The sequence below is a fragment of the Canis aureus genome, chromosome 9 (genome assembly GCF_053574225.1).
Source record: "Canis aureus isolate CA01 chromosome 9, VMU_Caureus_v.1.0, whole genome shotgun sequence".
In the NCBI taxonomy this organism is placed as follows: domain Eukaryota; kingdom Metazoa; phylum Chordata; class Mammalia; order Carnivora; family Canidae; genus Canis; species Canis aureus.
In genome coordinates this window covers 32,254,563-32,280,089 of record NC_135619.1, presented here as the reverse complement: position 1 = coordinate 32,280,089, position 25,527 = coordinate 32,254,563, and the positions used below count along the sequence as shown (strand labels likewise).

General features: G+C 36.6%; 1 protein-coding gene and 1 long non-coding RNA gene across 4 annotated transcripts in view; one reads left to right on the top strand and one right to left on the bottom strand.

The window, feature by feature from the left end:
* Positions 1–109: 109 nt before the first annotated feature.
* On the top strand, positions 110–24,078 carry LOC144320594 (uncharacterized). Of its 2 annotated transcripts, none has more exons than XR_013386210.1 (5): positions 110–373; positions 9,222–9,284; positions 17,271–17,340; positions 18,701–18,749; positions 23,883–24,078. It is a non-coding gene; the product is annotated as an uncharacterized LOC144320594 (long non-coding RNA). The 2 variants fall into 2 exon arrangements; XR_013386211.1 differs by lacking the exon at positions 23,883–24,078 and adding an exon at positions 21,523–23,605.
* Positions 1,886–25,527, bottom strand: part of PSMC6 (proteasome 26S subunit, ATPase 6) — a 31,519-nt gene continuing 7,877 nt past the window's right edge. Inside the window, exons 2-16 of one of the 2 annotated variants that reach the window (XM_077909309.1) lie at positions 23,021–23,077; positions 22,285–22,593; positions 21,179–21,258; positions 21,041–21,080; positions 20,716–20,768; positions 18,236–18,303; positions 17,882–17,996; positions 15,781–15,868; positions 13,704–13,765; positions 13,493–13,616; positions 13,045–13,106; positions 11,461–11,581; positions 11,248–11,328; positions 7,168–7,239; positions 1,886–2,385 (exon numbers count right to left, since the gene is read on the bottom strand). In XM_077909309.1, the coding sequence (XP_077765435.1) occupies positions 2,267–2,385; positions 7,168–7,239; positions 11,248–11,328; positions 11,461–11,581; positions 13,045–13,106; positions 13,493–13,616; positions 13,704–13,765; positions 15,781–15,868; positions 17,882–17,996; positions 18,236–18,303; positions 20,716–20,768; positions 21,041–21,080; positions 21,179–21,258; positions 22,285–22,411 (1,212 nt within the window). In that variant the 5' untranslated portion in view covers positions 22,412–22,593; positions 23,021–23,077 and the 3' untranslated portion in view covers positions 1,886–2,266. Of the gene's footprint in view, positions 2,386–7,167; positions 7,240–11,247; positions 11,329–11,460; positions 11,582–13,044; positions 13,107–13,492; positions 13,617–13,703; positions 13,766–15,780; positions 15,869–17,881; positions 17,997–18,235; positions 18,304–20,715; positions 20,769–21,040; positions 21,081–21,178; positions 21,259–21,968; positions 22,197–22,284; positions 22,594–23,020; positions 23,078–25,527 lie in introns of those variants that run through there. The other variant, XM_077909310.1, reaches the window with a different exon arrangement.

Genomic DNA, 25,527 nt, shown 5'->3' with positions numbered 1-25,527 from the left:
CCCCCGCCCTCCCCGCGCTGCCCCAGCCAATCCCAGCCCACGCTTGCCTTTGGCCCGCCCCCCGCGGCCGCCAGGTGTCAGCGCGCCGCCGCCCCGCCCCTTCGCCAGAGCGCAGACGCGGTGGGGGCGGGGCCTCGGAGAAGCAACGGCCGAAGCTCACCGGGTGTGGAGGAGGTGGGGCTGCGGCAGGAGGGAGGGAACGACTGAAGGTCCTGGGAAAGGCGGTGGGACAAGCCAGACCAGCTCTGCCCTTTCCAGACAGGACGCAATTCCTTTTTGTAGTATAAGAACGGGCAAAACATCATAGCCACCAGAAACTGGCATCTGAAAGGAAAACTGTAGTTTCTACCCTCAGAATTCTGCGCAATCTGTGGTAAGGTTATAACCAAAAGAGTAATAAATGAAGAGTTCATCTTAAAACTAGGTTATGCTACACAGAAAATGAACCCATCACTTTTAAGCAAACTGAAACGGACTTTTAAGAATACTTGGGAATATGACAACTAGAAAATCTCAAGAAACAATGGAAATAAAAATCCTAAGAAATAGAAACAACTTATGGGTTCACTCAGTAAATAACACATCATACTGAAGGAAGCTCTCTTTCATTCTAAGTTTATGTTGAAATATTAATATAATTATGTTAATAAACTACAGGGCTTTCAGTATCTTTTAAAGTTTGAGTCTGTTAACATATTGTAAATAGAAATAAGGTATAGGATACTTTCTCTGGGCTTAAGGAGATACTATTATCCTTTTTATTTTCAAACGGATGAGGAAAATTAAACTTAGAAGCAGAAGAATCCACACTTAAACTTTCAAGATTTGTAAACCAACCTGATTCTTTAAAAAAAAACAAAACACCACCACCTAAGTAGAAAGATAAGAAGTCAAACTAAATTGCAAATTACAATGAATAAAGTTAAAAGAATCACATGGATGTTTGACCTGGACCCCCTTGACAAACATCCTATTATTTTTATATTGTCACATTTATGAAACACACTGTCAAAATGTAGAAATAGAACTGGTCAATAACTTGAATATTAAATGGCTAGCTTGAGTACTCCATTTCTCTACCACTATTTAAACTGTTCTCTACCTTTTAAAGTTATAAAAAGACCCACAATACTCCACAAGTAAGTTTAAAGAGTGACTGTGTAACTACCCACATCAAATATGGTACATTCTTTAGTGTTTATGAAACTGAAGTCAATTGGCTTTTTTGAAACAGCACCTTTAACAAAATCTCAATTGAAGTCAAATGATGACTTCCTATTTTAATTTGTTAAAGCTTTAATTCCACATGATATAGAAAGAATTGTATGTAGGTAACAGAACTTTTGCTTTGAACATTTCTGACATCAACATCCCCTACATCAGACACTCTTAGCTTGGTATCCATAGATACCTACAGAGTCAATGGGTGAGCTTGAGAAATAATAAATCTCCTTTCACTTTAGTATATGCATAATTGTGTGTATGAATGTGTGACTTTTTGGGGGAAGAGGCTCCAGACCTTAACATTATAAAAAGGGAACAACCATCTCACATAAATCAAGAAAACCAAGTCACATTTGTTAGCAAATAATACTTTTAATCATAATCTAAAAAAAAAAGTTATGGATAAGCATGTACTTGTTCAATTAACTATGACACAGCCTAATCATAATAGGTGAAGAGTAAAGACCTTTCATTATCGATTTAGACACACATGTCTATGCTTTATATAACAAGATGCTCTTCGGAACACTGAGTGTGGGTACAGTTTTAAAATTCAAAAGCCTGTGATCTAAATGCAACTCATTTTGGTTATTAAATAGTTTATGTACTAAAGAACCTAAAGAACCATAATAAATGTACTTTTAAAAAAGACAAAAATATGTGTAGGAGAACTGAATCAAACATTTTATTCAACTTTTTAGGATGAAGAAAACAAATGATATAAAATAAGTCATAAGAAATGCTCTCTTGTACTATTTCAAACTACTTTCAATGTTTTACAAAATGCTCACACAGCAAATACGAAAAGCTTCAACATACTCATAACTTTTGCTGCAATAAATGCAACATTAACAAACATACAAATTTCTTTATCAATCTTAAAAGTAGAATTACTGAATTACTAATTTTTAATGTTATTCATACTTATTTTTATTCATAAGTTTTTAATGAGATCATTACCAATACATACATTATTTTCCTTAACTTTATTTTTACATTAAGCCAGTATCTGTCATGCAACCATCAAAAACCTCCCAGTAAATTACACAGGTTTGTAGTCCAATTTAGACTCTAGCTTCTTAGAATCAGCCACTTTTCTGACTGCTTTCATGAAGTCTTCCTGTACTACAAAATCATGATCAGCACGAATTGCAAACATACCTGTGAAGAATAAAACAACATCACTGCTGTATATAGTATGTGAATAATTTGTTTATTTGAAGAAAACTAAGGGGGGGGGTAGGCAAAATGGGTGAAGGTAGTCAAAAGGCACAAATTTCCAATTATAAAATAAGTCCTGGGGATGAAATATACAGCATGATGACCAGACTTAATAATACTGTATTGTATATTTGAAAATTGTTGAGAGTAGATCTTAAAAGTCCTCAACACAAGAGAAAAATATCATTAACTACATGTGGTGATGGATGTTAACTAGATTAGTGATCACTTCATAACAAAAACAAGTATCAAATAATTATGCTGTTCACCTGATATCAACATAATCTTATTAGTCAATTAGATCTCAAAAAAACGTTTTTTAGGAAAACTAAGTAATTCTATGGAGTAAATGTGAAGAAGCCTAAATGTATTACTTCTGAGCCAGTAGTTGCTAGTTTTTTAAAAAAGACTTTATTTATTTATTTATTTATTTACTTATTTATTTGAGAGAGAGAGAGAGAGAAAGAGTGAAAGAATGAGAGCATGAGTGAGGTGAGGGGCAGAGGGAGAATCAGACTCCCTGCAGAGCAGCGAGCCCATTGTGGGGCTTGATTCCTGTGGGGCTCAATCCCAGGACTCGAGGACCTGAGCCAAAGACAAATGCTAAACTGACTGAGCCAGCCAGGCACCCCTGAGCCAGTAGTTCTAATTTGTTAAAAACAAGCATCATTGTTCACTTAATTTCCTTAACTATAATAAGCATTATTTTCCAAACCAAAAGCTAAACCACAATGAGGCAACTATCTGGATATTTAAAATCTAGCTCGCTCAGTCCCTGTATCCAATGACATTCTGAAAAAGCAAAACAAAAACTCAACTATCAACAAAACATATTTTAAGTAGTAGTTTCTTAACTCTATAGACAACAACTGCCTGGAAGGAGGGAACACATATATGGTTTAGGAACACAAAACACTTCCAGTAATTCTGATAGCCTTTCCTTGTTAATATTCAAAAGCTTAGATAATAGGAATAAAAGAAAGCCAACACTAGGCTTTTTATCAAAAAGCCAGTGCTAGGGATGCCTAGGTGGCTCAGTGGTTGAGCATTAGCCTTCAGCTCAGGTCGTGATCATGGAGACCCCAGGATCGAGTCCCAAATCGGGCTGCCTGCATGGAGCCTGCTTCTCCCTCTGCCTATGTCTCTGCTCGCTCTGTGTCTTTCACAAATAAATAAGAAAATCTTAAAAAAAAAAAAAAAAAGGCCAGTGCCATTATTCACATATTAAAATTTACATTATTTATGTACAAATTGGGATTTTATACAACTTTCATAGTCAAGTATCACAAACTTGAAAACTTTCAAGTTATCAACAAGTTACTTGACAAAACAATAAGTTTCGCATGTGCATGTTTTTGAACATTACATATATCATGGATATGGGGTCCAAGATTTTGAGACAATCCTAATTTCATTATAAGCTAAAACTAGTAAGTTATCAGTATCTGCTAATTAAATGAATCCTACTAATATTTTCGTTTGAAGATCTGCTTATATTAACTTTTCATGTACATGCATGCAATCAATAGAATAGAAGATTTCAAGGGTTACTTTTATCTTTCCTTTCAAGATTTCTATATAGTCTTAGAAATAGCCACTCTATGTTGTACTGAAAAATCAGATGAATGGAAATTTCTAGTTTTTTAATAATGAAATTTTAAAACCTTGTTTTGAAAGCTACAACTAAAGTAGGTTATTTTTCCAGACTTTGTACATATGACTATTTCCAAATCATTGTTTAGTGTATGACTGAATCTGAGATACATTCTAATCCAAAAAGGATAATCATCTCAGGATTTGAATGGGAAAGATAATTATAACTGAATCAAGTTTATTTTAAATTACAGGAAGATGTTAGCAAAAAAGCTTGAAGTCTAATAAAAAGAAAACCAGAGAATTTCAGTGTCTCCAAATATGAGTGTCCCAGGCCATTTAAAAAGCTAAAATTGTGGGCAGCCCAGGTGGCAGTGGTTTAGTGCCGCCTTTGGCCTAGCGTGTGATCTTGGAGACCAGGGATCGAGTCCCATGTTGGGCTCCCTGCATGGAGCCTGCTTCTCTCTCTGCCTGTGTCTGTGCCCCTCTCTCTCTCTCTTTCTCTCTCTCTCTGGGTTTCTCTCATGAATAAATAAATAAAACCTTAAAAAAAAAAAAAAAAGCTAAAATTGTAATCCACACAGACGTTACAGCTCTTTACTGGAAATGGCTAACAATAATTTTTTTAAAGTAAGCTCTACATCCAATGTGGGGCTTGAGCTTATGACCCAGAGATCAAGAGTCGCATGCTCTACTGACACAGCCAGCCAGGTACCCCAACTAAAAATAATTTTCAAAAAATATGTGAGGTACAAACTTCTATTTATAAAATAAATATGTACCAGGGATTTACAACATGATGACCATAGCTAATACTGCTATATGATATATAGGAAAGAGAGTAAATCCTAAGAGTTATTATCACAAGGAGAAACTATTTTTCCTTTTTTCTAATTGTATCTATATGAGAAGATAAATACTAGCCAAACTATTGTGATCATTTACACCATATATGTAAATCTAACAGTAGCTACAGACTTATATGGTGATATGTATCAATTATTTCTCAATAAAACTGAAAAATGTAAAAACAATAAGTATCATAATTTGAAGTGATCAACCTTTAGGATTATGACATTGCTTTTTTATTTTACCACAACAATATTCTTTTTTTTTTTTTTTTAAGATTTTATTTATTCATGAGAGAGAGAGAGAGAGAGAGGCAGAGACACAGACAAAGGGAGAAGCAGGCTCCATGCAGGGAGCCCGACACGGGACTCAATCCCGGGTCTCCAGGATCAGGCCCTGGGCTGCAGGCGGCACGAAACCACTGAGCCACCCAGGCTGCCCTCACAACAATATTCTAATAGTAATTTGGTCCAGTGAAGATTTTGGAAAGAGAATGTTGTAAATTACTCCAAGTAGTTCAAGCCACATGCAGTTTACCACTTAACATTTTTTGTATATTTGTCTTTGTGAGCATGATTTACTCTGATCTGTACTGAGTTTCTAGACCTGCAGATTTTTAATCCAGATATTGAGTCACAATAGATCCATAAAGATAATCCTATGAAGAAGTCATGTCTGAGCAACCCATGAAGATAATCCTATGAAGAAGTCATGTCTGAGCAACCTCTTTTAATACTGTTTAATTTACAAGAAATGTTAAAACAAAGCTACCGGTGATACGAAAACAAGAGGAAATCACATTTTACAATACTTTAAAACTACTCACCTGCAACCTATGAAAGTCAGTAACTATAAAAACAGCAAAAAATAATTAAAAATTTTTTTTATTATTATAGTAAATTCAACCTTGAGATCAGGACCCGAGTTGAGATCAAGAATCAGACATTTATCTAAGTCACCCAGGCACCCCTCATTTTTTTAATTTTAAGATTGTGTGGGGCATCCCCGGTGGCGCAGTGGTTTAGCGCCGCCTGTGGTCCGGGGTGTGATCCTGGAGACCTGGGATCGAGTCCCACGTCAGGCTTCCTGTATGGAGCCTGCTTCTCTCTCTGCCTGTGTCTCTGCCTCTCCTCTCTCTCTCTCTTTGAATAAATAAATAAATTAAAAAAAAAAAAAAGATTGTGTGGAGGACAAAGACTAAATGACTCTAGCTATGGTTTTAAAGCTACTTGGTACCAGAAATAAAATAAAAAATAGGATTACACAATGCACAAAGAAAATTATATTAAAAATGATTACATTTTACACAAGTTGCATGATCACAAAATTCATAAATCAATCTTGCAGGGTACCTGGATGGCTCAGGTAAGTATCTGCCTTCAGCTCAGCTCCTACTCCTGGAATCGAGTCCCACATTAGGATCTCTGCTCAGTAGGGAGTCTAATTCTTCCTCTCCCTCTGCCCCTCCTCCTGCTTGTTCTCTCTCACAGACTCTCTCTCTCTCAAATAAATAAAATTAAAAAAAAAAAAAAATTGGGAGGGACGTCTTCGTGGCTTAGCAGCTGAGTGTCTGCCTTTGGCTCAGAGTGTGACCCCAGAGTCCTGGGATCAAGAACCACATCGGGCTTTCTGCATGGAGCCTGCTTCTCCTCCCTCTTCCTATGTCTCTGCCTCTCTATGTCTCTCATGAATAAATAAATAAAATATTTTTTAAAAAATTTAAAAATTAAAAAACATTTAAATCCATCTTGCAACACTGATTGTTAACAGACTAGAATCAGAAAAGATGTTTTCCATTTTGCAGCAGGTTACTTCTGTTACTGGCCCAGTATGATTTCAGCCACAAATGTGGCAGATTTACTTCAGGGGGCGAGTATGCTATCACATGAATGTCTTTCCACATTTTGCCCTAAGGCATCCAGAAGTAAAAAGGAGTTAACATCTCCAAGGGCAAATTCTCATGGGGGATGAGAGCTGGGAAATAAATGCTCCAGTCTCCATATCAGCCAGGTAATCCTAGGAGGCATTCTGTATGTTTCTCTGAGGTCTCATCAAATCAAATCCCACGTCTATAGCATCTGCCTTAATGGTACACCCTTATAATAGCTTTGCTTCTTTCCAACTCACTTGCCTGTTCTCTCCTGCTTCTTAGAATCAATTCCCCAAAAAACCAAGCACCCAAATCTTTGCAAAGGCCAGGCTCTGCTTTTGGATAAACCCAAACATGTTTTTAGCAAATTAAACAAAATCAATAGTAAAAACTGCACTTTAAACTCATACCTGCTTCAGTACAAACATTTCTCAGGTCTGCTCCATTAAAGCCATCTGAAAGCTTCACAATTGCCTCATAATCTGTTTAGGAAAAAATACTGGAAATTAGGTTTTTGGTTTTTTTGGAAATCAGTTTTAAAAAAATTTAGACTTTTTCTAACTTATGCCTATATGGAAAATTTAACTGCAGAGCTTGCTTTGAATATTAGGCATCATCTCTATTAACATTCCTCCACATTATTTAGCAAGTCCTCCACAATATTAACGACCAAAACTTATACTTCTGTTAAGTAATAAGCCAGCACTAAGTAGAAATACATATACTACTTAAACTCTAAAATCAAGAAATATCAAGATCTGGTGTCTCTCATGAATAAATAAAATCTTTAAAAAAAAAAGAAATATCAAGATCTGAAAGCATCTTAACCTGTTTCTATGAAGCAAAACAGTTACGTACATGTGAACTTGAGATATCTGTGAAACCATGTCTCTTATAAAAACTGTAACCAAATATTTAATTTAAATGGTCATCAGAAATCATTTTCATCATTTTTTTTATCATATATTTTTAAACAACCATTTTTAAATGGCTACCTTTTCTGGTTCCGATGCAAGCTCCAAGTGGTGATCTATGATAACAGTAATGGTTAAGTGACCTTTTTATCCACATGACAGACTTGAAAGGAGGAGCTGTTGGCTTGGAATAGCAGTTATTGACTTGATAGAGTAAGGATAAAAATAAGACACAGCATGGGCTACTACAGTGTAATTGTTTTTAAAAATTTATTTATACATTAAAGACACACACACACAGAGGCAGAGACATAGGCAGAGAGAGAGAAGCAGGCTCCATGCAGGGAGCCTGATGTGGGACTCAATCCTGGGACTTCAGGATCATGCCCTGGGCTGAAGACAGACGCTCAACCGCTGAGCCATCTACATATCCCTACAGGGTAATTCTGATGAGATATACCCTTTGTCAGGCCACATAGAGTATGTCAATCTCTATTTGAAATCAGACAGATACTCATTAATTCTGATTCAGGTTCAAGTTCATGTAAGCTTCCCTAGAGCAGGGATTCCCACAGTTAGCACAGCATTTGGCACCTAGCAAGAGCACAGTATTAAAGAAACCTATAAATTGGCATCCCTAGTTTAGCTCAGTCTTTCCAGCTCAAAACTATTTTCACGTAAACAATGAGAAAGTTAGTAGCAGGCAATAATCAACTATTTGTAATTTTTTTTGGACCATTAACTTTTAAGGGTTTGTAAAGCTGCCTGGCAATTATACTAGTCCAGGAGTCAGCAAATTTTCTGTAATGGGCCGGACAGTAAATATCTTAGACTTTGTAGGCCATGTGGTCTCTGTCAAAACTATTCGTTTCTGCTATTGTAGTGGGAAACTAGTCACAGGCAATATATAAACAAATTGGAGTGGCTATGTTACAATAAAACTTTATTTACAAAAAGAGAAGGCAGATAGAATTTGACCCACGGCAATGGTTTGCTAACTATCTTGGAGTCCACTCTCTCACTTCTGAAGATAACTATTTTATAACTTCTCCCATCTTCAAATGTCTAACAGTACTTTCCCATCTCTCACTCTGAACTTGCTTCCTATTTCACTGAGAAAATAAACACATTCGGGGATGCCTGGGCGGCTCAGCAGTTGAGCATTTGCCTTTGGCTCAGGGTGTGATCCTAGAGTCCCAGGATAGAGTCCCACATCGGGCTTCCTGCATGGAGCCTGCTTCTCCTTCTCCCTCTGCCTGTGTCTCTGCCTCTCTGTCTCTCATGAATAAATAAATAAAATCTTTTAAAAGAAATTAGTTGTAAAGGTGAGTTTTTGGTTATGTAAGATAAAATTTGGCTTGAATTTTGGGACTTTGGTATAATGGGCCAAACTCTCTTCAAGGAAAGTGCATTATCAAATTTCACTCTCTCATCCAGATCATTAGCATTAAAAAAGTGTTGTAAATTCTTTCATCTTAAAGAAAGCTCTTCCAAATCTTCATCTCCACCTCCACTGCAGCTACATTTCTTTTCTTCTCCCTTTGCTGCAGAACTCCTTGAAAGAAATGTCTGAACTCCATGCCTCTGCCACAATCTCCTGAAATCCATTTGAGGTAGGCTCTCTCTTTCAGCACTCCGAAAAATTGTTTTGATAAGGTCACCAATAACCTCCACATAGTAAATCTAAAGGTCCATTCTCAGATGTCTATTTATCTGACACAGCATTTAACAGGGAATTACTGCCTCCTTGTAACAATTTCTTTATTTATCTTTTTTTTTAAAAGATTTTATTTATTCATGAGAGACACAGAGAGAGAAAGAGGGGCAGAGACACAAGGAGAGGGAGAGGGCTCCATGCAGGGAGCCCGACGCGGGACTCAATCCCGGGTCTCCAGGTTCGGGCCCTGGGCTGAAGGCGGCGCTAAACCGCTGAGCCACCCGGGCTGCCCAATTTCTTCATTTATCTTCCAGGACATCACAAGCTCCTGGTTTAATTCCCCTCTGTGACTATAGCTTCTTAGTCTCCTTTGATGGTTCTTCCTCTCAACTTCTTAATATTGGAATTAGCTCAGTTTTTGAAACTCTTCTCTATCCATATTTACCTCTTCAGAAATCTCATATAATCTCAAGACTTTAAAAATAATCTTATGCTATTATCCACAATTATATCACCAGCATTAGACCACTGCAATAAGCCATAGATGCATATAGAATTATCAATTAACATCTTCATTTAGTTTATCTAATTGGCATCTCAGCTTTAATACATTCAGAACCAAACTCCTTACTCTCCCTTTAAAACCTAATCTTTCCAGTCTTCTCCCATTTTAAATGATGACAACTCCATTTTTCCAGTTGCATGAGTCAAAAACCTAAGTGTTCCCTGGTTCTTCTCTTTAGCTCACACCCCACATCTAATTCATTAGCAAGCCCTGCAATCTCTATTTCCAAAATATGTCCAGAATCTCATCATTTTAAGATTCTCTTACCACCTTGGATCACACTACCATCTTTTATCTGATTATTGAAATATCCTCCTAACTTATCCTCTTGTTTCTATCCTTGTTCCTCTACATGCAACTAGAATGATCTTATTTAACATAAATCAATTTCAAAATATTTACGGATGAAATTATACAATGCCTGGGATTTGTTTCCTAAAAATCCAGAAGGTAAGTGGAAGAGATTACAGATGAAGCAAGATTGGCCAAAAATTAATAATTATTAAAGCCTGGTGGGGGATGGGTAAACCTAAGTAAGGTTAGAAGTTCATTATACTCTTATCTCCACTTGTATTTCTAATTTTCTACACTACAAAGTTAAAAATAACAAAAGGTAAGATCATTTCATTCCTCTGTTCACAATCCTCCAAGGACAAAAAAATAAAATAAAATAAAATAAAATAAAATAAAATAAAATAAAAGCCAGAGTTCTTACACAATGATCTAAATAAGGCTCTACACAATCTGATTCCCATGATTTCTATGATTTCACTTGCTACCATTGTTCTGCTTACTCTGCCACAGACACCTTGGCATCTTTGCTACTCCTGAAGTGTTCCAGCCATATATACACCTGCTTCAAGGTCTTTCTCTTGCTGTTCCCTTTGCATCATTTTCCACAAATATCTATACCTACTTCCTTCACCTTTACAGGTCATTGCTTAAAAATCACCTTATCACCTTCTTGTTAAGGCTTCCCTCTGCTTCCCCCACCTCACCTCCATTTAAAGATGCATATATTCATTCTGGCTCCTCGCATTACCTATCTCCCTTGCTTTATTTTTCTACATAGCACATATCACAACCTAATGTACTATAAATTTTCTGACTTTGTCTGTCTTGCCTGACAAGAATGTAAGTTCTATAAGGCAGGAATTTGTCTGTTTTGTTCATTGCTATGTTTCCAGCACTTAGAACAGTTCCTAACAAAAAATGTTCAATAAATATTAGTTGAATTTAAGATCTCCATGTTTGCCGAATTTAAAACCAAATTTGGTAGACTATCAGCAATATCTAATAGCATTTTGCTTCATTTACCAAATGCAAATATACATAAAATAAGTTATTTCCTTACCTATTTCACCATGCTTTGTAATGGGACCTGCATGGATTTTCAATATATCTAATCTTGCTTGTTCGTTTGGCAAATCAATATCTGAAAATGAAAAATCATAAGATGCAGTCAGGTTTTTTGTTTTTTAAATAAAGTAGGGGGTGAGCAGAGATATGGAAAGAAAAGTGGACATAGACAAAGAGAATACACAGCAGATAAAGAACTTTAACTCACGTATTTTTCTATCTAATCTTCCTGGACGAAGCAAAGCAGGATCCAGTGTATCTGGTCTGTTTGTAGCCATGATCATTTTAACTCTATGTAGAGTATCAAACCCATCCATTTGATTCAGTAACTAATATATTTGTAAATAAAAATCATTGACAGATATTTACAAAACATTTCAATCATTAAAAAATATAAAGTACACAATTCTATATGCTAATATTATAAAATACATTGTCTACAAATACTGTGCAGACTTCAATGGACTTTTTTTTAGTCAAGTATTATAAAATGAAACTATGTGGATCTGACTTCCAATATTCAATATTTTTGTATTTTCAAAAACATTATTAAAAAAGTCTAATATATACAGTATTATGGTATGTCAGACATAAAATTTACATTCCACAAATTTGATGACATTTCCACATATTTGATAATTAATCTATTAAATATCTTTTCAAATAATTCCACTATACAAAGAAATACCAAAACATTAAACATATTTCCTTCAATTCCAAAAGTGTTCTTGAATAAATATTGAAAAATCTAACAGCATTCAACAAATCTTTTAAAATATAGCTAGCTTAACAATGTGTATTTCTTTTCCAAAATATCTGATAGCTAGTTAACATATTATGATAACATAGTATGTTATGTGAATAAGACCAGTATCTATGTTCTTTCAAAACACCTCAATTTAAGGTTTCCAGGAGGTATAGCTAATTTGAAAATACTATATATATATTCTGAACAGATTGTAATTTATGAAAAATCCCTTTCAAATACCGCTACTAAGATACAATTTAACATTGTGTTATCTATACTACTTAGCTTCACTCTGTAGAAGGCTCCTCACAGGGAGCCTGATCTTGGACTCAGGATCATGCCCTGAGCCAAAGGCAGATGCCCAACCGCTGAGCTGTTCAGGTGCCCCGAATATACAATTTAAATATCTGAATGGCTGGTCTGCTCAAAACACATGGAGTAGTAGAGCTGTACATCATATAGAATTTTGTAATATTCCTATTACTTTCCAGGAGACATTTTCTTACTAGAGATTGTGGTAGTGAAATGTGTTTATTCCTGACATTTTCAAATTTTATATTTAGGTGTATTTTTTTTTAAGATTTATTCATTTATTTCGGACAGAGCCTGTGCGCACGGGGAGGGGCGGAGGGAAAGAATCTCAAGCCAACTCCCTACTGAGTGTGGAGTCCAACTCAGAGGATTGATCCCATAATCCTGAGATCATGAACAGAGCGGAAATCAAGAGTTGGATGCTCAACTGACTGAGCAACCCAGTGCCCCTTAAGTGTGTTCTTCATTTAAACCATTGCACAGGGGCACCTGAGTGGCTCAGGTCATAATCCCAGGGATCTAGCCCTGCATTGGGATCCCTGCTCAGCAAGGAGTCTGCTTCTCCCTCTCCATCATCCTGATGTTCTCCCTGCTTATGTTCTCTCTCAAATAAATAAAAGCTTAAAAAAAAAAAGCCCAACAAACCATTGTACACATTTTGACTTTCAAATATCCAATGTTTTCATTTAATACATACTGACTTCTTTTTAAACCTCCTTTACCAAATATTACCTCCATTAAAGTTCTCTGAATCTCTCTATCAGCTGAAGTACCCTCAGAAAACCGACGACCACCTAAAATAATGATATGGAAAAAATGACATGGAAACTCATATGTGTTACTCTTTCCTCTACAACCATCATTTAAGAAGACAAAATAATAGTGTCTACAGTTAAAAACATTAAGATAAAAAATGAATAGTAAGACTTTTACTGACAAACTTAGAATTGATTTTGTTATGACATTACTCAATTTTGTCAATATCAAACTAAAATTGGTTAAGCTTTCTTAAGAATTTTTTTTAAAGTAACGTTCAAGAAAAAGAAAAATAAAGTAACATCCATTTTGTTACTTCACACAGATTGCTATTAGAAGGGGAGAAGAACTCCTTCAGAATTTTAAAAATTTCCTAAGACTTTTTTAAAAAGTTCAAATAAATTTTAAAAGGTGTTATTCTTACCAATAGCATCTATTTCATCCATAAAAATAATGCATGGTTGGTGATCCCTGGCATAATTAAACATTTCTCTGATCAAACGAGCACTTTCACCAATGTACTTGTCTACAATAGAACTAGATACAACCTGATTAAAGGAAAAACATTTAGGTAAACATAAGACAATTCAAATAAAATTTAATTTCAACAGTTACAAAAAGAACCTTCCCTTTACCTTTAAGAAATTGCAGTCTAGCTGGCTAGCAACAGCTCGAGCCAAGAGTGTTTTTCCTGTACCTAAAATAACAAAAGAAGTCCTAAGTAGATGGAAACTAAACAAACTCTCAAAAGCCTTTTACTCCTCTGGATAGTAAATTTTGCAAATGAAAGCTAAATCCTAAAGAGAATTTCCATTTATAATTTGAAAACTCTTCAACTTACAATATTAAAACCTTAAATTTTATTCAAAATATCCCTTTTAGAGACACGTAGGCTCAGTGGTTGAGTGTCTGCCTTTGGCTCAGGGCTCTGCCTTCAGCTCAGAGCGTGATCCCAGAGTTCTGGGATCGAGTCCCGCATGGGGTTCCCCGCAGGGAACCTGCTTCTCTCTCTGCCCAAGTCTCTGCCTCTCTCTGTTTTCTCATGAAAAAATAAAATCTTAAAAAAAAAAAATCCCTTCTAATGCTGAATACTTACTTCAAAAATATATCAACCCCTATTTACAGACCCTACAAGAGAAGCCTGTTACACAATAATCCATTGGTCTATCCTGCATAATGAATATGTCTTTTACCTATGCATGATATTGTAACAACTATTGGTTATTTGGAAGCTACTGGTTCATGAGTCATGAAAATCTTCGAGCTGGCATTTTTCATTATACAATATGTAAAAGTCACATTTGTTAATATCACCGATCTCATCTCCTTTTTTAAGTATTAACATCAGAAAATCCCAGATGGGGGTGCCTGGGTGGCTCAGTTGGTTAAGTGTCCAACTCTTGATTTCAGCTCAGGTCATGATCCCAGGGTCATGAGCTGGAGGTGTCAGGTTCCATGCTGAAGCATGGAGCCTGTTTAAAATTCTCTCCCTCTCCATCTCGCTGCCCTTCCACCTCCTCCCCACATGTGTTTTTTCTTAAAAAAGAAAAAACAAAACAAAACAAAAAAACCCTGTCAGATATAAGTTTTGAAAACCTAATTTTCACTTGAAAGCTTAAATTTTACCATTGGCTACAGATGGTGTCAGTTATTGTAACATAGTAGGCTAACTTCAATTTTTTAAAGATTTATTTATTTTAGAGAAAGAGTGTGTGTGATTGCATGAGTAGGAGAGACAGAGGGAGAGAGAACTCAAGCCGACTCGGCACTGAGCATGGAGCCTGACGTGGGACTTTCAAACCCAGGACTCTGAGGTCACAACCGAAGCCAAAATGAAGAGTTAGATACCTAACTAACAAAGCCACTCAGGTGCCCCTCATTCATTTTTGAAAAATTTGTCAGATAAGCAATAACCAATCCGAATAATCAAAAACCAGTCTGACAATGACAGAATGTCCATAAATTATGTTTTCAAGTAAAAATGATATTCCATGAAAAGCAGCTAATTCAGCTGGCAACTCAAATAACATACCAGTGCTTTTCCCAGTGATAACTATACTATTCAGTATGCAACAGAAGCACTTACATGTATTTTCCATTTCAATACATAGAATTTAAGACATTATTCAAAGATCAGGATTTCATAAAAACAGTTTTTAATGCTTCATCAAGGACACCTAAAAGTTAAACTCATATTTTTTTTTAATATTGCAAATATGAGCAGTCAATGGCACAATGACTACTTGTGCCATTTCATGCCACTGACCTGACTAATGCTATGGCAGGAGCAGTTTTACCCATGCTGCTGTTGCACCATCAGCATAGAAGTCAACACAGTGAAAATGGCAACTAACATCTTAGTATTTCAAATTAAGGTTTAACCTTGCAGATTCCCTGAAAACATTTCAGGGACAGCCAGAGGTTGGTGAACCACATAGGACCAACACTAGAATCATACAACATCTTAATATGAACATTCTATAAGGCATAAGAGGACTAAGCATACCTGAGAGAATAGTAGACACACATGTCCTATTCTTTCCTTACTTTGAATAGAGTGGAGGCTGGAAGATCCTACATTAAATTTTCACTTTTTTATTCCTTAATTTATTCACTTTTCACTTTTTTTATTCCTTAATTTATTCACTTTTCACCTTTTTTATTCCTTAATTTATTCATTTATTAGTAGGTCAGATATAATTCAACACTAACCTGGTGGTCCATATAACAAACAGCCTTTTGGAGGTATTATTCCTACACGCTGGAATAATTCTGGGTTTGTAAGAGGTAATTCTATCACCTAGAAAAGAAGTTGAAGGTTTCTTAAAAAGTCAGTAAAGATTCTGATAAACTTAAAAATACTTTAAGTAAAGTATCAGCATAGTTAGGTATACGCACAGATGTAATTCACATAAAGCCATTTATATTAGAGGTCATTCTTTAGGTAGATTTAATAAATTTTCTTTAATTATGTAAAAATTAATTTAAGTCTGTAATTATTTTAACATACTATACACTTCACAAGTGATCGCTACACAGGCATATGATTTGTCAAAACACATCTGAATTGTACACTTAAGGAATGCCTGGGTGGCTCTGCAGTTGAGCGTCTGTCTTTGGCTTGGGGCATGATCCCGGTCCCAGGATCAAGTCCCACATCCGGCTATTTGCAGGGAGCCTGCTTCTCCCTCTGCCTGTGTCTCTGCATCTCTCTGTGTCTCTCATGAATAAATACATAAAATTTTTAAAAAGTGAACTGTACAATTAAAATCTATGCACTTTACTGAATGTAAATTATGCCTCAATGAAAAAAAATCACACTACAAAAAAATCAGGTAAGCAAAAAAGAAAAACAAAACAAAAAAATTCTTATTTTGCATTTGGGACTGTAACACAAAATAATAAAATGGGAAAATTTAGTAAAGTTAAAATTGCCATTAGGAGAAAAGGCATAAAAAAAATAAAAAAAGGGAGAAAAGGCATATAAAATTTTCTTATGTTGGCATTTTGTCATAGTAGACTTAGAAGAACTATACATTCAGGGTACCTGACTGTCTCAGTTGGGAAAGCAGATGACTCTTAATCTTGGGGTTGTGAGTTTGAGCCCCATGATGGGTGTAGAGATTATGAAAAAAAAAAAAAAAAAAAAAACTAAAAAAAAAAAGAACCATATATTCACTCTTAATGTCCTACTAAGATTGATTCGAGAATAGAAAAATTGAGGGTTTGATTGCCCACATTAAACTCTATTATAGACAAGTAACTTGAGAAATAAGCTTCTATTGAATACTTGTATCCACCAGGTGTGATTAAATAAACAAAAAGTATAAGAAGTCAATATTCTTAGTGTCTCCAGATGGAAAAGGTTATTACATGTGCATATGTTTTGTGGAGTGTGTGTGTGTGTGTGAAAGAGAGAGAGAGAAACTTTCTGCTTCTACGGCTGATGCAGCAAATCACTGCAAAAGACAAGATTTCAGTTCCATGAAGCATTTGTTGTTCCTCTGTTGCCCTTTCTTTAACTACAAAGTAAAAATAGACTTTTATTTGTAATTACACGAGTGCTTCCTCAAGAATGACCAAAAACAATTTGGTTTCATAATCACCTGGAATGTTTGTTTCAATGCTAATTCCTATGTTCCATTCCCCAATCTCCTTCATGGAAATCATGCAGAGGGCCCATGAATCTCTATTTTTAATAGGAGTTCCAGAAAACTCAATATGCTATGTGAACTGTATGAGAACTACTGGCTACAGCTTAAATCAGATGAGGTAAGCCATACCAACTATCCTCACTCATTCCTAAACATTTCCATCCTAAATTAGGATGAAATAAATAGGGCGACATAATTTGCTTCAAAGAGAATTGTTAAGAAGCCATCTGTGTTACGAGGTGAAGAAATCCTGATTTGACTCTTCACCTAAGTGTTTAAAAGGTTTAAGCCCCCCTAAAGCCAATAGTTTTCTTGAATGGCAGCAAATAGCTTTATCAAAATGAAATATTTAAGGTACAGAGGCGCCTGGCTAGCTCAGTCGGTGAAGCATGCAACTCTTGGCCTCGGGGTTCTGAATTCAAGCCCCACTGGATGTGGAGATTACTCAAAAAAATTTAAAAATCTTAAAAAAAAATTTAAGGGTACAGATAACTTACTTTCATAGCTAGAAATTCAGTTCTATTTTTCTCTTCTCAGCAAGAATATTAAATATATAATACTTTGTAACCACTATTTGGACAAAGTAATCTTATATTCTCTTTCTCTCTTTGGGTGTCTTAAAATCAGTACTATCAGAGAACAAAGCATATATTACCAACCTCTCTTAATTCCCGAATCTGTTCTGATAGTCCTCCAATCTCAGAATAAGAAACATTCCCAGGGTCCTCATGAGACATGTTGTAGACCAATGGATCCACTTCTCTTGGCAAATATCTATAATGATAAGGTACGTATTTTTCTTTACAAGATATATTTTCTCTCAGCCTACAGAGAGAGTATAAATTGACCTGCTTATGCAAGAACCTATAAATGATCTTATAAAAATGTATATACATTAATTAGAAATTAGTAAAAGGGAAAAAGTAGCATGATATTCATTGATCTCAAGAAGCATACATTTTAGCTAAAATCTTCCCTCTGTGAAAATAAAATAAATAGAATAAGAAACCCACCTCATGATAGTTAGTGTAGTCATATCCAAAGCAACTCTTGTTCCTGGCTTCAGCTTACTTTTGTCAAGCTAATTTTATAAAACAAAAAGTGTTACATGACACATAAAAGAGAAAATAATACTCTAACAAGAGCACAATATTTAGAAACCAAATAATCACTTTTACCCTTCAGAGAGAACACTAATATCAGATTAAAATACAATGCCAACAGAAGGGCTTATAAAAGTAATAATTCAAAGTTCTTTCCCTTAAACAAGTACCTGTTATGCAATCTAATTGTGAAATGTGAAATCACTAATATACAAAGTTTGTGGTGGAAAAGATCTTATTTTTAAAGAAAGAAATGGGTATTAGTTTTACTTCCAAAGGCTTACTATTTTATACAGTTTTGCTCATTATTTTGATTCAGGCACTATGGCAATTGATACTAAATTTTTTTTTTTTTGATACTAAATATTTATACAGAAATCTCTAAGTGAACATTTTGGGGAAAGGAAAGGAAAGCACTTTACAGGTATGCCCTATATATTTTTTTCTTTTAAAGTCGATTTTTATTTATTTTTTATTAAATGAATTTGACATATAACATTGTGTCAGTTTAAGGTGTACAGTGTTACTCTGGTAATATGTCCTTTAGATTTATTTTAAAGCAGATAGCTTTGAGGAAGAACATATTACTTGACTACAGGAATTAAGCGAGAAATGCACTCATTCTTTATCCTCTTAGAGGTTTTTATTAAAATGCTAAAACCAAAACCAAAAAAATCCCAGCAATCGAATCATTCATGCTTTTGCTACATGTCGGATATTATGATAAATACATCATAGATTAGGTTGAATCATACTAACAATTTACTGGCATATTTGGGCAGGGTAACTTATTAGACTATAGATAGAATCTATCCAAGAGATTCACCTCATATTCAGGATATTACTTTTCCAAAATTAAGTTACTTTTTGATAGTTTAAAAAACTACTTGCCAATACAATTTCAGAATCATACAAATTACTACTTTTCACAGGATTCTGCAAAGTACTGTAAGTTTACAATTTAATGCCAATTAAAATGAAGGGGAGATAGGCAAAAATTCTAGGTTTAATATAATGGATTAAACTTTAAATAAAATTGCTGGTAAGTGAGGTACTTGAAAAGAGCTCAACAAAAATCAGTACAAAGCTATTTCAACATTTACATCTATAAAGAATATATACTCTGGCTTTTCTTTTCTTTTTTTTAATTTTTATTTATTTATGATAGTCATACAGAGAGAGAGAGAGAGAGAGGCAGAGACATAGGCAGAGGGAGAAGCAGGCTCCATGCACCGGGAGCCCGACGTGGGATTCGATCCCGAGTCTCCAGTATCGTATCCTGGGCCAAAGGCAGGCGCTAAACCGCTGCACCACCCAAGGATCCCTATTCTGGCTTTTCTTATTTTCCAGCTTCAAATACTCTCTTGCCCCCCATACAACCATGAAATATCTTGGAAATACCAACTCTTGGAATCCAGAGGGCCTGTAAGGTAGATAAAACTCCTTTGTCAGGCTAGCCATTTAATATTTTGATTTAGGAAATGTTTTCCCACTTATATGCTAGGTGAAATGCTGGGATATGATTTAGTCCCTGGGTTAAATTCTACTCTACAGTCTTGCTGTATCAAAGTTTTCAAACATGAACCTGATGTGACACTCAGAAAAAGCTCTTTCAATCAATTTACTAAAAAAGTTCTTTTGTTTGTTTGGTTTTTGTTTTTTTATTATTAAAAAAGTTCTAACGATGCTCCTAAAGAATAGGATTGTACATAAACTGGCTTCAGAGGCTACTAAATTATTTAAAGCCATTTGTTGCCATTTTTTATGACGGTAAAATGAAATCTGCAGTTATTTTAATTTGCCTATTCTAATCTAAATGAACTCATACAAAATCAACTTAGGCTACAGAAAAGTCTTTGAGTATCATTTTTAAATGTTTAAATATAAAACATCAGTAATTGATAAGGTGTAAGTCTCCTCAAAAAAGACCTTAAAAGGGCAGCCCCGGTGGCACAGCGGTTTAGCGCCGCCTGCAGCCCAGGGTGTGATCCTGGAGACCCTGGATCGAGTCCCACATCAGGCTCTCTGTATGATGCATGCTTCTCCCTCTGCCTGTGTCTCTGCCTCTCTCTCTCTCTCTGTCTCTATGAATAAATAAATAAAATTAAAAAAAAAAAAAGACCTTAAAATAAAATGATCTGAGGTATTTACCAGTTCTAAAATTCTTAAGATTTCTAAATATGTAGAGCAACTGAGGCAATGTGATATGAATAGAAAATAGAGAATACCAGGTCATTGTCTATGGTTTGAGTTCAAGTTTTGCTAGTTATTCTGAACAAATCACCTTTAGGAGTTATGGGCATGTCTGACCTACTCACCTCAAAAATCAAATAACGTATATGAAAGCACTTTTATCAATTATAAAGCACTGTACAAATGTAAAGTGTTACCTGTCGACGACAACCCACAACATATCTTGGTCCATTTGTAGCTTTAACAATGACTAGAGAAAGAAAATGAAAGGATAAACTGAAAAATAGAAATTGAAAAATAAATATAATATATATATATATATATATATATCCACATGGATGGCAGGTTGAGTTTTATTTCTGTTCTCCAAGGAAACAATAGTTGAAAGAAAACTTAAATCTATGCAAGAATATCATCTACTTTCATTATTATCAGTAAAACAATGAACATTTCCAAAGTTCATGATGGAAAGAAGGAGAGTCCACTCTTTTTCTTTTTTAATTAACAGTCCAATCCACTTACATTTTTCTTCAGTTAGTTGCTTAAGTACTTCACCCACAATCTGGAAAATTTAAAAAAAAAAAAAAGAAGCATTACTTTTGGCCAATAATCAAAAAACAAATTGTCATCACTCCCTACACCCCGAACTTGATTACCTACCTGCCCAACACTTTGTAGGGCCTTCAGATCATTTTCAGACTTTTCATACTGCTTGGTAAGTTCTTTTAATTGTTCCCTTACTGAAATAATACAATTTGAACATTTTTAATTAAACAATAATCTCAGTGAATTTAAGTCACTAAGTATCACTTTACTTAAGCTTATCTCAGTCTACTTCACTTTAGTATATTTTATAGCCACTTTATGAAACCATGAAAGAAATAATGCCGTTTGTAGAGGACAAGTTTAAAAATGAAATGTTACAGAAAAAGCACCATATTTTTATTTTCCTGATTGGCCATACTTGTTCAAGCACATTCATAACATTGTTACATTCTTAACAGATACTGACAACCACACTTCTGGGTTTGAGACTACAAATAACGAATGATAAGAGACTTTCCCTCATCTCTTCGGCTACCCGCACGGATTACTTACTACTCTATACTTTTCGGCCCTAAATAAGGTCAACAGGTGCAGTGATCTACAGAATTATATGGTTATAGTCTTTCTCCATTTAATCAAACCACTCGGGCTTTGCAGTGAAGGCGCACTACGAAAAAATGTAAGCGCCCTTTTAGTGCAGGAGGTTAAGAGAAACCTGTGTGCCTGATAGAGTCAAATCCAAATAACAGGAAAGACAAGGGAGGTTACTATCACCCATCGATGGACCCCTCTCTTAAGTTCCGCTCTGGCTTTCCACCCCAATAACAAGCCAGCACCTCGAGTCTCTCTCTTGCTTGAGCTTCCTTGACTCCAGTCTCCTCTCCTCTCTGGGTCCCGGACTCACCTACAGCGCCGCGCCCTCCTTGCACTCAACCTGGCAAACATCCGTGGCCCACTTCTTTCCACTCCTCTAGTCCTCTTCCACCTCCATCTCAGAACTGGGGATGTTCTCCCTGTCACCTGGACCAGACTGGGCCGTTTCTACGCCCGAAGAGGCTGTGCTTTCCAAGCTCAGGGCCGGATGACAAAGCGCCTTGTCCCTGGACCGAGGCCTTCCTATCCCTGGAGCTCGGATGCCGGGCTCGGCTAAGGGCCTCTGCTTTGTCAGAGACGGACGCAGGTCCAAGCATAGGATTATGTGGAAGGAAAGGCGCACTCACACTCCTTGAGACGGCCGTCGATCTCCTTGTGCTCCAGCAGCTTCTTGCGGTAGTCCTGAAGCGCCTTATCTCTTGGGTCCGCCATGATGAGAAGCCGTCGCTCATAGGGGATGCCGGGAATGGCCATGGCCGCCCGGGCGGGGGAAGGGGCGGGGCGAGGGAGGAAAGCCTCCCGGGGGGCGCGGATTCGTGGACAACCCCGCCCCTTCCGGTTGGCTCCGCCTCTCTACTCCACTCCTCCCACTTCTGCGTCTCGGTTCACCGACGGCGCAGCCGCGCACAGAAGGAGGCCTCCACCCACACCGCCCCCTGCAGGTCGAAGTAGGTAGAGCAAGGAGCTGTTGTCCTGGTTGTCCCCTGAGACATCTAGACAGTGTCAAACCACTGTTGCCGTGGAACCACGGAACACTTTCTGAGAAACTGAGATGACAGTGAAGTAGGCAATGTGCAGTCTTGCTAAATAGTTCCAGTGGACTATCGGGGATAACGTAGATAGCCTATTAGTCTAACAGAATATTAACAAGGACCTTCAGGAACAGAAGGGGTAGGCTATTTTTTTTACTTATTCATTCAGTGAATGAGGTACTAAGGATGCGACCTGGTGGGGAGATTAAAAAATAGTTTGAGTGTAACTAGTACTACAATGTTATAGTTCTAGAGTAAGGCAAGGAGAACTAATTTAGAAGAACATCTGACATAAGGACCAAGCCATGCAACACAGTGGAGAAGAACCTACCTGACAGAGGAAACAGCAGTGCAAAGATCTTGAGGTGACAGAGAGGTTGGCTCATTTCTAGGAATAGAAAGGAGGCCAATGAGACCGGAAGAGGGTGGGTTATAGAAATATGGGGCAGAAGATAAAGACGATGAGGTAGGTTGAGTCAGGAACTTGAAGTCTAACAACTTTCAGATTTCTATCCTTTGGACAAAATATTTAATCTCACAAAATCTCTGTAAAATGAGCATAATAATTGTACTTATCTCATAGAGCTATCATGAGTATTAAATAAGCTATGTGCCTATATCTATTAGCACAATGTCTGACACAAAGTAAGCACTCAATAGTGTTTTAAATAGCGATTTTATTTATTTTAAGGGTAGTAATAACCTCGATTTTTGCAGAACAGGCCCCCTTTGCTGTACCTCTTACCAGAATTGTTCCTGGAGATAACTTATTGTTGTTCCAATAGACTCCCTCACTAAGTCTCCAGATAGATTCCATTTGATCTTACCTTACACAGTGGCCCTAGACATTTGAGTTTATTTTAATTTTTTTTAATATTTTATTTTATTTATTCATGAGCGACAGAGAGAGAGGGGCAGAGACCCAGGCAGAGGGAGAAGCAGGCTCCATGCAGGGAGCTTGAAGTGGGACTCGATCCAGGGTCTTCAGGATCACACCCTGGGCTGCAGGCGGCGCTAAACCGCTGTGCCACTGGGGCTGCCCAACATTTGAGTTTAAATAGGTATGTTCTACATATACATATAAAGTGCAAATTTATGTGAATTAAATTACCAAAAGTTGCATAAAGGTTTTTAAATTTCTTAGGAAAACATGGGTATTGCATGACTATTACATTCTGTTTTTCTTAATATAGTTGAAAATTGCAGTAGCTGATAAACAAGGAAGATGGATTGAGCAGGGACAGTCCCTTCTGCTCAGCTGCAACTATTCTGGTCAAACTAGTCTGTCAATACCAAAATATATCACCTCTGACATTAAGAAGTAGAGAAGAGAGGATGAGACAGAGAAAAAAGACAGCTCAATTTGGTTCAATTCAATAAATATTTATGAGCACCTACTATTGTGTTATTTCAACATAACACACCAATATTTTGAACTCTGTTGACCCTTGTTCTTTTTCTTTCACCCATCTGGCAAAAATCCAAATTCAGATGAACCTCCTATCTATTTTGCACATGGCTTCTCCAGAACAGCTCTGTTTCTTTTTTTTCCCCCTCTTAAGATTTATTTATTTATTTATTTATTTATTTATTTATTTATTTATTTATTTATTTGAGAGAGAGAGCATGCGGGCAAGTGGGGGAAGGTGCAGAGGGAAAGAACTTCCAAGCAGACTCGCACTGAATGCACAGCCCGAGACTGGGCTTGATCTTATGACCCATGAGATCCTGACCTGAGCCCAAAACCAAGAGTTGGACTCTTAACCTACTCAACCACCCAGGCACTCCCTATTTCCTTTTAATATGCACCCATGAGACTGTATTCAGAAACTGAGGCTTACTGCCAGCAGCGGCTTGAGTGAGGTGTCTTGGAAGCAGAGCCTTCAGCGCTAAAGAAGCCTTCAGATGACTGAATCCCTAGTCTTGATTGTGACACAGTGAGAGATTGAGTCATACACCCAGCTTACCTGCTCCTGAATTGCTGGTCCGAGGAAAATTGTGAAGTGATCGGTATTCACTGTATTAAGCTATTAAGTTTTGTGGCAATCTGTTACACAGTGATAGATAACTAATAGGAACTAATTTTTTTCCAGAGAGAAATTGGGAAATGGTACTAGATAAGCAAGTAGCAACTATTTTTGCTTGCACATCAGCTGGAACATTTGAGATTTTGGAAGTTTGTCATCCCAAATATCTACCCCAAATGCCTACCAGAGTGCATGTAATTGAATGTATCCCTGGCTAAGTGGTAAGATGTTGAGGTAGGAGTAGAAGTTAGAATTCCTATGCTTCTGGGAAATAGTCTTCTTTAATAAAGTAATACATAAAGATTTTTTTTCTTTAAAGTACTACAGCACTTAGATTGAAAAAGAGGAGTCCACTGCCCCATCCTATTCTACCCCTTGGTGGCATTCCCCAACTCTTCAACATGTTTTTCTGTATTTTCTTTCTAAATAATATGCTTATGCTGCTATTTCTTGACAGATTAATTTTAGGTTTTGTCTTTGGACTTGCTAATAAGGAAGATAAAGATTTAGCACCCTTATATCACTCCAGATCCCCCCTTTCCCTACCTCTGTCCTCCATACGTATAATTTATACAAGTTTGGTTAATTCAACATCCAATATTTGTCTTATTGTGGAGCTATGTAAATCAAGCAATATACAATGATTATGTTTTATTATAAAACTGTTTGAGGGATCCCTGGGTGGCGCAGCGGTTTGGCGCCTGCCTTTGGCCCAGGGCGCGATCCTGGAGACCCGGGATCGAATCCCACGTCGGGCTCCCAGTGCATGGAGCCTGCTTCTCCCTCTGCCTATGTCTCTGCCTCTCTCTCT